This window comes from Camelus bactrianus, chromosome 14, assembly GCF_048773025.1.
Source record: "Camelus bactrianus isolate YW-2024 breed Bactrian camel chromosome 14, ASM4877302v1, whole genome shotgun sequence".
NCBI lineage: Eukaryota > Metazoa > Chordata > Mammalia > Artiodactyla > Camelidae > Camelus > Camelus bactrianus.
Window position 1 is genome coordinate 27,033,390 of NC_133552.1, and position 13,647 is coordinate 27,047,036.

Consider the following 13,647-nt stretch of genomic DNA (forward strand, 5'->3'; position numbering starts at 1 on the left):
GTATCTACTTGTAAAAATGCATCCTTAGCAACTCAGATAACACACATAGTCTTTCAGAATTGGTTGATACACCCAAACATTTTTATATTGAAGTACAGACAAACATATGATATGTGCTGCAATTAACAGGCACTGATACTTAAAACATAAACAAAGCTTTCTTGTTAATAACCTAAACTTTGTTAAACACATTTTTATTCATCGTGCACTTAGCATCCAAATTCTTCCACTGTCTAAGATCTAAGAAGCTCACACTTTGCTATTTTAATAAGATCTGTATAAATGCATTTAATATTCAAAATCTGACTTGTTGTCAGTCCTAATTAAAGTAAACAAAGCTTTGCAATGAATGAATTTAATTACTTCGAAACTACTACGTCTAACTAAGATGAAAAGCAAACGAGTGCAATCTAATCTCAGCAAAGAATATTTATGATTATAAGCTTTGTCAATAGCAAAGTGCACCAACTGTTCATATATCTGACTTCCAAGAGATACATGAATGCTAATCAGTTCATTAGAGGCTTCTAGGTTGTGATATTTAGCGACAGGATGTAGTAGCTTTCCTGTCCATGGAGTATAATTGTACTCAGAATGAAAAATTGTTTCCAACAAAGCCTCATCCTTCCTGTTTCTGATTTCCTGCTGGTTGCTTTTTATGAGCTGCATACCTTTCAAGAAGCCGACATCATTCAGCCTCTGTGTCATGTGAACACAAGTATGGATAGGTCCTGAGACTGTCTGCTGAGCAGGATTCTACCACCTTTACTCTAAGCTCAGGAATTTATCTCAGGTCTTATGTTCCAGACACCTGAGCTTCATAATTAGTACACTCACAGTGTATTACCAGAAACTGTATGCAAGCAAAGCCTTTTCTACAGTACTTTCTATCTATAGGGAACAATAATGAGTACCTCGATGAACAGTTCTTAATGATTACAATAAACTGTCACCTATGAAAATTTTAATACGATAAAATGGGGCAGGGGAGCTAAGAATGATGGCACTGATATAATTCTGCAAAAACAAATTTGGTCTTAAAAAGCATACTTTGCCAAATGAGAAGGTGCTGCAAATGTATTATTTTATGGATAACCAAGATTTTAGTTTTAAAAAACCAACCTTTTCAAATGTAGTGATAAAGGCATTCTGCTTAATAAAAAAAGAAAATGGGTAGGTAGGAAAGATATGGAAGGAAACAAACATATTAGCCTGAATTGATTGTTGCTGGAGTGCATTTTTATGCTATTTCCCAAAAGAGACAGTGAAGAAAGCTAAAATTGAACTAATTCACAATTAAACTGAAAGCATACAGTACAATAAAACCTATGACAAGACAAATAATAATTTTGTGATTTGCCAAATAATAATTTTGTGATTTGCTGAATCTCGGGGGAGAAGAGATAGAAAGAGGAAAAGTAGTTATTTTATTTCAGGTATCTCTGTTTTAAAATAAAATACTAGGATTGTTTACTTATAAGAGCTTGTTTAGAAGTGGGTTATCCTTTCATATAGAATTCTGAAGTCCATGTGGGTTTTTAATAATGCATAGTAGTAATATTTAATTATAACGCAAATGATATCAGTCTCTAATTTCACAGAATGGTTTGGAAAGCAACTCAACATTAGTTTCTGGAAATTAAAAGAAGTTTATTGCTTCAATTACTCATTAGAGATTAAGTGACAAAATTAGTGAAACCAAAGATAATTGAATTCAAAGGAACCTTAAACTAAGCAGCACCAATCTTGATGCTATTAGTTTTTATGTATATATGTATATGTACACACACACACACACGCACACACACACGCACACACACACTCTCTTGTCATTTTTATTTTGGGTCTGGAAAATACTTACCCAAGTAGTGATTGTGAAAAATTCAGTTTTGATTTTGAAACCCTGTAGTATTTCTAAAGGAAATTTTAGTTTCTCAAGCATGGTTAATTTTTAATATGTATCAATTCTTGAAATTAAGGTGACTAGTCACATCAGTTTATAAAGTCTTTATCTGCTACTTAAAATATTTCAAAAATATCTAAATCACAACATGACATGAGATTTAAACTTCCTCAAATTGAGTTTTTTCAGCCTTTCGATTTACCATGAACAATCAGAAGGAAACAGGGTATATGGAAGGAAAAAGATGAGAGAACACATTATTCATATTGACAAAAAGGAAAAAAGGATTGAAATCAATAGAATATACTTCTGCATTATTCATGATAAGTAAAACCCTTGATAAATTTCCTTGCAAGAAGGCAAAGGTTAAACTTTCTGTAATTTGGCATTATAGAATGATCTCCGGTTATGCAAGTATACTTAAAACATTAAGTAAATTGTACTCCTAACTGACTAGTGACTTAAAGTTATTTAGATATCAAAGGATATGGACATCTTTGTCACAAACTTATCATGCAAGTCCTCAGGAGGGGGAAAGATCGTCAAATCTCTCTCAAGCTGTTGAAGCTGCCTTCCCATCTGCTTCAAATTCTTTTCCAGCGTTTCTACAGAAACTAAAACAGAGAATATTATATGCCTTTAAAGGGCAAAATTATAATATAAACAAGTAAAACCCTCTAGAAACAAAACATTTGTGAAAAACCTTACAATAATAATGAAAATCTACAATAATGAAGACAAGGTAAATTTCATTAAAAATTTAAAAACCTTTCAATTTTTAAATCCGGAAGTGAAGAAAATTTAGTAAGAGTCTTTAACACAAATGAAATTTAGGAGAAGCTCACATAAACAAACCACATTAAAGAAATATATTTTGTTTACAATCAGAGTCCTTGACCTCTACAAACATTACAAAATAATCAGTCTATTCAAAAAACAAAGAAGGCAAAGAAACACTATGTTTTTCAAATTAAACCCATTTCAATATAATTTTAGCATTTTTCAAAACCATGATCTTTTGAAATCAAGGGAACAATGAACACATGGAAAAGATAGGAAAGGGTGACTACTTGTCCGAACTCTTCCATGACAGGAATGGAAAGGTATCAGAGACTGTTTGAGTAACACGTGGAACAAATGTCAAACTTTCTTTATTGGTACTCTGAAGACAATCTGTGTTTATTAACTAATAAAGAGTTTCCATCCTTGACTTAAAGTTGCTCTCACAGTGCACATGAAGGAAAAAATCGTACAGCAGAGCACAAAGGCACCACCAGAATGTTCTGGCCACCGACCAGGACAGACATGAAGAATCACCGCTTAAAATCTTTGCATAGTCAACTTTAATTTTGTTGTTGTTGTTGTTGGGGTGGGGGAAGGTAATTAGGAATATTTATTTATTTATTTATTTATTTTTTAAGTGGCAGTGCTGGGAGATGAACCCAGGACCTCGTGCATGCTAAGCATGCATTCTACTACTGAGCTACATCCTCCCTCCTAGTCAACTTTAGATGACATCAGGAATAAGAATTAACAATACATAAAGAAGGCACAGTGGCCAAAACCAACTTTTGGATATTTGCTTTAGCTTCAGATGAATTTTAGTCAAAAAAAAATTCTTTGGCTTCCTATTAATGTGAATTATACAAAACGATGTTTAAAAATACACATAATAATTCTACATACTCTACCATTTGGGGACTTCAAATTAATCCAGAGAAATGGGTGCAAGCCATTTCTTTCCCCTATAAGGACAAGAATATCCTTGGAAGTAACCTACATGCCCCACAAAATGGGACTGATTTGAAAAAAAATATGAAACAAAAATTATGGCTACATCCTAGGTTCAGCAGAATGGAATAAAAGGGAGGCATGAAAAATAACTTTGTACACGAACATGGAGTTTCTTCCTTTGTTTTTTAAACTGGTTGTACACAAAATAACATTCACTATTCTAAAATGTTAATACCTGTTAATAAAACCTTAACATATTACATTGTAAATGCAATTAGCAAGCTAATTCTCAGACACAATATTGAACAAGTCCAATGATGGAACTCTTCAGAGAGCCACATGTATTAGTTTTTTGTACATCTTGCAATAACCTTCAATGAAAAAGAATATGAAAATGAATATATGTATATATATGCATGACTGGGACCTTATGCTGCACACCAGAAATTGACACACTGTAACTGACTATACTTCAACAATAACAAAAATGTTGTTTGTCCCAGAGTGATGATGCTACTTTATCCTTTGGCTCCCACAGTAGTGAAGCCATTCTGAAGTTATACTGGTGCATATTTTCTCCATAGTTTTTTGCTACTCATGTTTCCCCTTCCTGTGATCCTTAAATTTGAGACAGTAATTCAGATAATAGAGTACATAAATATTTCTATTATGATAGCCTTTAGCGAGTTAATGAATTAAATCTATAACTCCCGTGCCCAGGATCTTGCTGTGCACTGCTCATGGGGGTAACCATGCATACTTCCTACGCTATACTCTTTCATTTTCTGTCTGTCAGTGATTCACAACCAAGGCATCTATTTAATTAGGCCTCTGGGTTTCATTCACTCTTCTCATTTCCAAATGGTTTTCGCTTCTTTCAGAGTTACCCATCTGCATTACAAAATGGGACTGCTTTTGCTCCCCTGGTCTATCTGACCTCTCTTCTAATGTCTCATTAGCATTTCCTCTGTCTTTTCTCAAGAAATCTTACAGGTAGTTCAATTACTTTTCTACTTCCTTAAACTCTGAAACTTTTCATTAAGTAAAGCCTCAAAAACACATAAAATCATTGTATTAAGTAAATATGTGCTTAGAAAAGTTTATAAGCCATACAATCACTTTATAATACATTAAGCTCAAATTAGTAGTATAATATAGGAGTAGTAGTTGTAATGGTACTGGTCATTATAATAATAATAGCATTATTTTTACTTAATGTTTATGTATGTCAGGTACTATCTTAAGAGTACTCCATTAACTTTTTTAAATTCTCACAAGAACATAATGAAATAGGTATTGTCATTAACCCTGTTTCACAGATGACAAAACTAGAATTGAGAGGGTGAAGAAAAAGTTTAAACAATCAAAAAGTAGTGAGGTCAGAATTTGAACTTGGGCAGTTTAATTCCAGACTTTATTTTCAACCATTTAGGTATACAGAAATTATTAACTGCAGAAATTATCATTTTGTTTTTACAACCCCTACCTACCTGTCAGTAACAACATTTAAGTACATAATTTTCACATAATGACTGCTTTTTTTGTGTACATTCTTGCCCAGTGCAAATCACAAGTAATCCACATATGGCTAAACCCAGGGAAACACATTTACACATTTTGGATGGGCAGATGGATGGATGGATGGATGGAAGACAAATATACTATATTTTTAATGAGCATTTAAATATAGTGTGTTAAGGCACAACTGAACAAAATCACATACTCAAATCATTATAATTAAGTCTGCTAATCTAATTTTATTATATACACATAGAAAATTTGGGAAATTCCTAAGGAAAAGATAAAAGTTTGAGGAACCCCCACGTAACAAAAAGTACAAGGCAAATATTGGAAAGGAACACAGTTGGAATATTCGTTTTCTTTTTTTTTTCCTGACACCTAATACATCACTGTAATACCTACCAATTCTCCAGCACCAACTGAATGTCTCCCAATTCACTTCATGTCTGACACCCACTGCTTGGAATTAGCACAGACCCCACAGGTTTAAAGACTCAGTCCCACAAGAGTGCCCTCACTTCAGAGGACAGTCACAAGTCCCAGGGATCACCCATACTTCTAACCAACTATAAGTTCAGGTGTTCTTATGCCTTCCCCATCTCCCCATTTAATTTCTGTAATTTGCCAGGATGACTCAGAACTCAGGAAATTAATATACTTGCTGTTATAGCTTTTTTATTATAAAGGATATAACTCAGGAATAGCCAAATGGAAGACACGCATAGGACCAGGAATTGGGAGGGGGAGTTAGCGCAGAGCTTCCAAGCCCTCTCCAGGGACACCACCCTTCCAGCACATCCATGTGTTCACTACAATAGAAGCTCCCTTAGCCTCATTGTTTCGCTGTTTCGGAGTCTCATCAAAGCTTCACAACACAGGTGTGAATGATTACATTGCTGGCTGCTGGTGACTGAACTGGAGGTCAGAGGGTGGGCTGGAAGTTTTAACCCTCTAATCACAAGGCTGGTGCCTCTGTCAACCAGTCGCCCCATCCTGTAGTTCCCCAGGCTGGCCATCCCCCCATCTGGACTGAGACATCTTATTAGCACACAAAATACACTATTAACATTTAAGAATGATTTTAGGAACCAGGAAGAAGACCAAATACGCATGTTTTACCCTACCACATGGACACAGAAGGCATGTCTGGTCAGAAGGCAGAACCCCAGTACCTGTGAGGAGGTGTAAGAGGAGTACTTTTGACTTAGGAGCTGTAATCCTCAGAGCTGCCTAACAGCCTGGGCTGCCCTTAGGGGAGGCCAATGCTTGTAATTAATTGAACGGGAGCCATCCCAGGGAGTGAGTGCTTCTTGGTGGGATGAGAGAAGGGCTTCGGGTTGAGATGGAAAGACTTACTAAGTGATCCTTTGAGCCTTTTCCAACTCACTGGTAGCCAGTGGGTCAGGGACTACATTCTATCACTGATTGGAAGCAACTTCTCACTGCCTCAATTTCCACATAAGTGAAATAGGAAGACTCTCTCCTCCATTTTGACCTCCCAGATATTCCATAAAAGAACAAATGCTATAATATAGGATGAAGATTAAAAAAAAATATATATATATTATGAGATCTTATTCTTCTTAGAATTCAAAAAAAAAAATGAAGACCTTAAGACTGAAGTAAGTATTATTAAAATAAAGGAAATGGAAAAAAAATCATCACCTTCACCATCAGCATGCCAGGAACAGTGTTGTGGAAGTCAGGCTAAAAAGAAAAGGTACAAATTTCAAGAGCAAAGTGTTTGGGATGTTAGGCAGGTCTGGGGCATATTCAAACATTTAAGGCTGACATCTTACAGAATAAGAAGGCTGTCTTAAAAGATGGTTTTGTCATTCAACAAGCAGTGTTGAACTATTATAGAAATATGAGTGATCCCTTTCCCCAGATTTTCTGAAGAAAATGCAATGTATAAAATACCAATTTATTTTTTGTAAAAATGGTTCTGTGGGCACTCTACAGATGGAAATCCCAGTAAGCCATTACTTAAGCTTCATCAGCTCTATATGATTACATTATTTGTACATTACAGTTAAGAAGATTTAAGTGTAATTGACCAACTTATCACTGCTGGTTTTCAAATAAAGACCAAAGCACTAGAAGAGAGAAAGTGGAAGGGAGAAATGTGTGTGCAAGTTCTAGGCAAATAAAATATAATCCAATGTTTGGGGCAATCTGATGGGTAAAACTGAAGAGCATTTAAGAATTTCCTTGGTGTTTTTCTTTTTCAGCAATTATATTTAAAAAGATAGTACACTTATACATCTTCAAACAATTTTAGCCACATTTTTCTCATATGTCAAGTTCTTTGAGGTCAGTGACTGTAATTTTTTTATATTAGAAATCCCAACTAGAGCAGAGAATTTTCAATTGTACACCCTCAAAGAAGTGTTAATACTGGTATCTCTGTATGTGACCTGTGTATAAATTTTATCTTTCAACTTTGTCACATTTCTTGATCAAGAAATTAATTGTATTTTTAAATTCCTTTTCATAATTTAGAAGTAACAAAACACAGTCATCATCAGAGTTGACTAGATTTTTTTTTAAGGCAGTTTCAACTTTTGCATTTTACTCAGTTAATATTCAGTCAGACAGGACATACCTGGATCACCTCAAATGCTATGTGCCTCTGCCCTCCGTCAACTGTCCACCTGTAATCTCACAGCAGTGGGAAGCAAAACCATAAATCCTGTTTCCCACTCTAGAAACCTGCTAGTCTTGACCCTTCCCTTCCTGAATTCTCAGATCCAAAGGATTGTGACATCCCTCGCATTTTACTTGACAAATAGGACCGAAGCCTTGCTAGGCTGAACACTATTCAAGACATCTGGGACACTTACCTCTTCTCTGACCTCTGGTCTACGGTTTCTCTCAGTGCCTTCTCCATACAGTACATGGGGGTTTCCAGAAAAACATTAATTTAAATATGTCCCTTCCTTGCTTAAAACCAGACAGTAACCTGAGTTCCACCCTCAACTTGGTGTGGTTCTATTTCATATTCACACTTTACTCCCAAGTCAAAGTCCTGCTTACGGTTTCCTTCCCTCCACCCCTTTCACCGATTCCGTACCTGATGTTGGAAATAACACAACTATTTGCCTTGCCCATTCCACCCAAGTCACTCCTATTCACACTGTACAATTAGAGTCCAAAACTCCAGTCAGGCTCCTGATGAGGTCCCAATCATCTTCCCTGGTAATTACCTCTGTCTTTGCAATTACTACACTCTATTACTTCTGTCTTTTTATGTGTCTTCCTCTCCCAATTGACTGGGAATTTCAAAGGGAAGACAACCGTATTTTATTCATCTTTTTTCCTTCAGTTAGATAACATAGTGCAGAAACTCAAATGTTTGTTGAAGGAATGGATTTTAGATTTAACTTTTACCTCGAGATAAAAGCATTAAAAATGAAATGGGAAAAATACAACGGATTAAATATCTAAAACCTTGCAATCCCAGATACAGACTTTTCTCCAGGTGCCTAGTCATTATGATAATTATACACTAGAGGTGCTAGAGAAGCTTTGCACAAAAGTTAAAATCACAACTGTAAATATTTAGGTTTACAGAAACCATGAAAATAGGCTTTCTGTAATACCATGGCCTCTATGACTTACCATGTAAAGATTTCAAGTGAAAAAGAAGAGATTACATATATTTAAGAAATATTTTCAATTAAGTAATAATCATCTATGAATATCTCCTGTAGGTGTTGGTCATTATTTCATAACAAACTTACTAAGAAATGTCACATTCATTCTTATGTACCAATGATATATTACAGGGAAATTGATTTCTTTAAAAAACTCTTAAACAACAACTTATCATCAGAAAACAATGTAAACATTCAAGCTAACCTTCCTACACTCCTAGACACAATGTTTTGTGAGAAAAACTAGGGACTATAACATTTCAGGCTCTTGACATAGTAATTTTTCCTAGATGATTGTAATAATAAAGGTATTTAACAAAACTGTAAGAATATTTCACAACTGAAAGGTAAAAATAATGAACTGGGTGGACAAGATGGACAAAAACTTCAATAGCATTTTGAAGAATCCTTAATGTTAAGTAGACCTAGAACAAAACCTAAGTTCTAGAATATCATTATATAACCCATTATGTTGACGAAAAAGTATAAAACTGAAATAAGATGGTAAAAAAAGCACAAACTCAAAACAGATTGCAGTTTGGCTCAAAACAAAGGTATAAATTGAAAGAAGGAATGCTTAGTGACTGGCCAGTCAGCCTCAGCTTGCCTTCTTCTGCTCAGCTATTCCTTCTGCCCCTTGTTCTGACTCTTGATGGGACCCCATATAATAATACATTATAGTTTGCAGTCCCTAACTAATTTACTCTGCTACAGATGATCCCTGACTTATGTTCCACCTAAGGATTTTCCAACTTAACCACGGTGGGGAAAGCTATAGTCATTCAATAGAAACCGGACTTTGGACTTTGAATTTTGATCTTTCCCCGGCCTAGCGGTATGTGGTACACACTCTCTGGTGATGCTGGGCAGGGCAGTGAGCCGCAGCTCCCAGCTAGTCACACGATCACCATGCGGGTGAATAACGGATACACTTAACAACCATTCTGCACCCAAAGAACCATTCTGTTTTTCACTTTCAGTGCAGTATTCAATAAGTTACATGAGCTTTTCAACACTTTATTATAAATTAGACTTTGTGTTAGATGATTTAGTCCACCTGGGGGTTAATGTAATGTTCTAAATGTGGGTAAATTAGACCAGACTAAGCTATGATGTTCAGGAAGTTAGGTATATTCAACGCATTTTCAATATATGGTATTTTCAATTTGCAATGGGTTTATCTGGATGTAGCATCAGCGTAAGTGGAGGAAGACCTGTACATGCAATGAGGGTTTTGCTGTTGTTACTATAAAGAGGGCCTTAAAAGCATAACAAGCTTTTTAGAAAAGAGAATAGTATCAGTGGGAGAAGCTTATCTAACAGAAAATCATGTTTACCTATAAGAATTTGGAACTTCCTTTCTACAAATAAGATGTTCAAGAACATGGTAAATATTAAACAAAAGAGGCCCATAATAGAGATACTTCTAGCAATATTCAAAATGGTCCCTCAGGATAATGATTTCGTGTGCACGTGTCGGGGGGAGGTGTCACTGCTTTCAATGTGTCCCACCATGAATAGTAAGGACAGACTGACTGACTTGCAAATTAGGAGTTTTCATGTGTGGTTATTGGAGACCACGCATCTAGCAAGTCCTGGGCTGCCTATCTCTGAACTTGAAAAATTACAAATTTTTGTCCTGCTCATATCTTTTCCCTGAACTCCAACTGCCTGCTGAATCTTTACTTGATGTTTAATAGGCATCTTAAACTTACATTTTCAAATTGGAACTCATCTCCCTCCTGGAATCTGCTCCGACATCTCAGTACATGATTGGTGGCATGACTATGTTCTTTCTCTTGTATCCCAGACACCTAATCACAGAATAAGTCCTGTTGGTTCTACCTTCAAGCAGACGCATTACCTAAGTCCTTCTCACGTCCCTTGCTACCTTCTCCTGGTCCCAGCCAACATTCTGTCTCTCCCAGATTATTATCACAGCATCCAAGTGGTTTCACTGCTTCTGCCGTTGGTCCTATACATTTCCCCCACAACACAGCAGCCAAAGCAATCTTCTGAAAATGCAAGTCAGATATCACTCTTCTGCTCAAAAGCCTTCCAATAACTTCCCATCTCAGAGCAAAGTCAAAATCCTTACAATAGCTAACAATGTAGAATCTGTTACCTCTCTGACCGCATCTCTACTATGCAGCCCGCCCCAACCCCCGCCACCCAGTCTCATGCCTACATCTAGGGCTTCTGCACCTGCTCTTCCCTCTGCCTGGAGGGCTTCTCTCATGTGTCTCATCTTGCCTCCTCACACATTGGTCAGGTTTTCACGCAAAGGCCACCTTCTCTTCTCTGTGGAGCCTTCCCTGACCTCTTAACCTAACATTCCAAAAAGACAAACAAACAAAAAATTCAGACAAAACACCCTGGCTTAGAATCCCAGAGCTAACCACCTGACATGATCTACATTGACTTCTTTCTTTGGTTTATCTTCTGTATCCACCACCCAAAATGTAAACTTCAAGAGAGCAGAAACTTCTTCTTATGTTCAATTCCTCTATCCTGCACCTCAAATGGTGCTCAAGACACAAAAGACATTCGAAAACAACTCATGAAATAATGAATAAATGGATCTCATATAAGTCATTGTTATTTTTCTCTGCCACTTAAAGTTAGTCTAACCCTTATTAATTCAAGTGCCTAGGATAAGTGTCTGCTTTGCAGACAGAGCTTAATAATCTTTGTGGAAAGGGTTCTTACAAGGTCAAAACATATCAAAAACTATAAATGAATACTAGTTCTTTTTTCCATAAAATATGTAGTTTGACAGACAGCTGCTGAAAAGCTGTCATCATGCTGACAGACATATTTACATGACACAAGGGGCTCCTGACTGATCAATTTTAAATCTATACTTCTGAGGGGAGAGGGGAAGATTATCCAAGAAGACATTTTCTTCAGGTTTTCCTATAAAGGTGAGCAAACATCTTTTTAGATGTTTCTATCACTTCTATTATTTATCGTCAGTGTTGGTTCGTATTTCCACGTCACATTCCTTAATAATTCTGGGCTGGTAAATTTGATTTTGCCTACCAAGCAAACACCTCTAGAAAATAAAATAACTGTCAGTTGTTGACGAGTTGCTGGAGACTAGTTGTTTTCAAAGGTTGTTTAGTAGTAGAAACCCTTTTTCAAAAGAAATCTTGTATCAAAGCTCAAAATATGAAATAGAAAATAAAAATAGAGTGTCTTAGGCTGAAGCACAGAAGGGTAAATGGAATCCATTTTCCAAACTCCATTCCCCAGTCTCCTAAGTCCAATTGGTGAAAAGGCACTGAGCTGTACATTTACGATTTGTGCCACTTCCAATATGCACAGCGTTCTCTAATTTTCAGACAAGTGCAAAAGTTTTTCAGTAACCTAAATCTACAGAATCCTTGGTCCTGTAGTCTAAAGCTTGCATAAGTTTCAGGCAAGACGACTTTTATTCTATTCAACCAACCAAAACAACTCTTGAGAATCTATATTAAAATTCTATAACAATGTATTATTCAGAGATCCATGTTTACCTGTGTCACTAATGATAGCATAGGCAGATGTGTGGGAACAAGAACTAAGCACTGAAATATAACATCAACAAGAACTACAACAAATGTGAGAATATTCACATAGTGCTTACTAGGGGCTATACAAGCTTTATATTTACACATGTAAAACTATTTATTCCTCACAACAAACCTCTAAATTAAATACTATTATCCTCATTTTATACATAAGAAAGCTGAGTCTTAGGATAAGAAACTCATTCAAGGTTACACCTCTAGTAATGGGCACAGTTGGGGTTTGAACCCCAGTTGACTAGTTTCAGAGTCTATGGTTGTAGTAACATCCTCTCCCGTAATATAATGCCTTTAGAATCTAGATCACATTTTTATTTTACCCACAGAATCATTTATTGAAATTACTGTAATTGTCACTGCCTGTCAATGAAAATTCCTTAAATTCAGAGGCATATTATGAATTTCAATTTTAACTATTATTTGCATACAATGATAGAAGAAAAAGGTATTTCACAGGGTCATCAACAATAACCCTTAAACACCAAAACATTTCACAACATAAAGTAAATGCTTTCCATATATATACCTATCAGTGCAGTTGCCCTTAACCGTCTCATAAAGATGAATGAATCCGTCAGAGATGACGGTGCTGCCTCCATGCAGTTATGCAAGTGATGACAAGGATGACCGTAGTGGGTTGAACAGTGTCCTCCCAAATTCCATGTCCACCCAGAACATCAGAACGTGACTTCTTTTGAAACAGGATCTTTGCAGAGAGAATTAGTCAAGGTTCTTGAGATGAAATCACCCTGGATTTAGAGTGGGACCTAAATCAAATAACGGTTGTCCTTATAAGGAGAGGTGAGGATACAGACACCAAGGAAAGCAGTATGAAAACGGAGGCAGAGGAACACCAAGGATTGCTGGCAGCCACTAGCAGCTAAGAGGAAGGCATTGGATGGTTCCTGCCGAGAGGCTCCAGAAGGAATCCATCCTACCAGCACCTTGATCTCAGATTTCTGAATTTCTAAACAGTTACAGAATGCATTTACGTTGTTCAGAGCAAACTGGTATGTGGTGACAGGTTATGGCAGCCCTAGGAAACAATACAACTACTAACTTAAGATCCTGTAAGCTGCATAAACACAGTCGCGTTTTAGGAAGCAGTGGCATCTCCACCTTCAGCATCTGAGCACCTCCATGACCGTTCACCCGGTTGGTTCATGTCAACCTTGTGAACAGTGAGGTTCTGCAGACAGCTGTAACTGTGTTTGCTCCATCCACCGCTTAGGCTTCTTGCAGCATACAGATTTGTCATGTTAAG

General features: G+C 36.5%; 1 protein-coding gene across 1 annotated transcript in view; it reads right to left on the reverse strand.

Annotated features, from left to right (window-relative positions):
• The window catches only part of DIAPH3 (diaphanous related formin 3), a 470,879-nt gene that overhangs the window by 170,932 nt on the left and 286,300 nt on the right, over positions 1-13,647 (reverse strand). Inside the window, exon 23 of the mRNA XM_074378260.1 lies at positions 2,392-2,517. Within this exon, the coding sequence (XP_074234361.1) occupies positions 2,392-2,517 (126 nt within the window). The remainder of the gene's footprint in view (positions 1-2,391; positions 2,518-13,647) is intronic.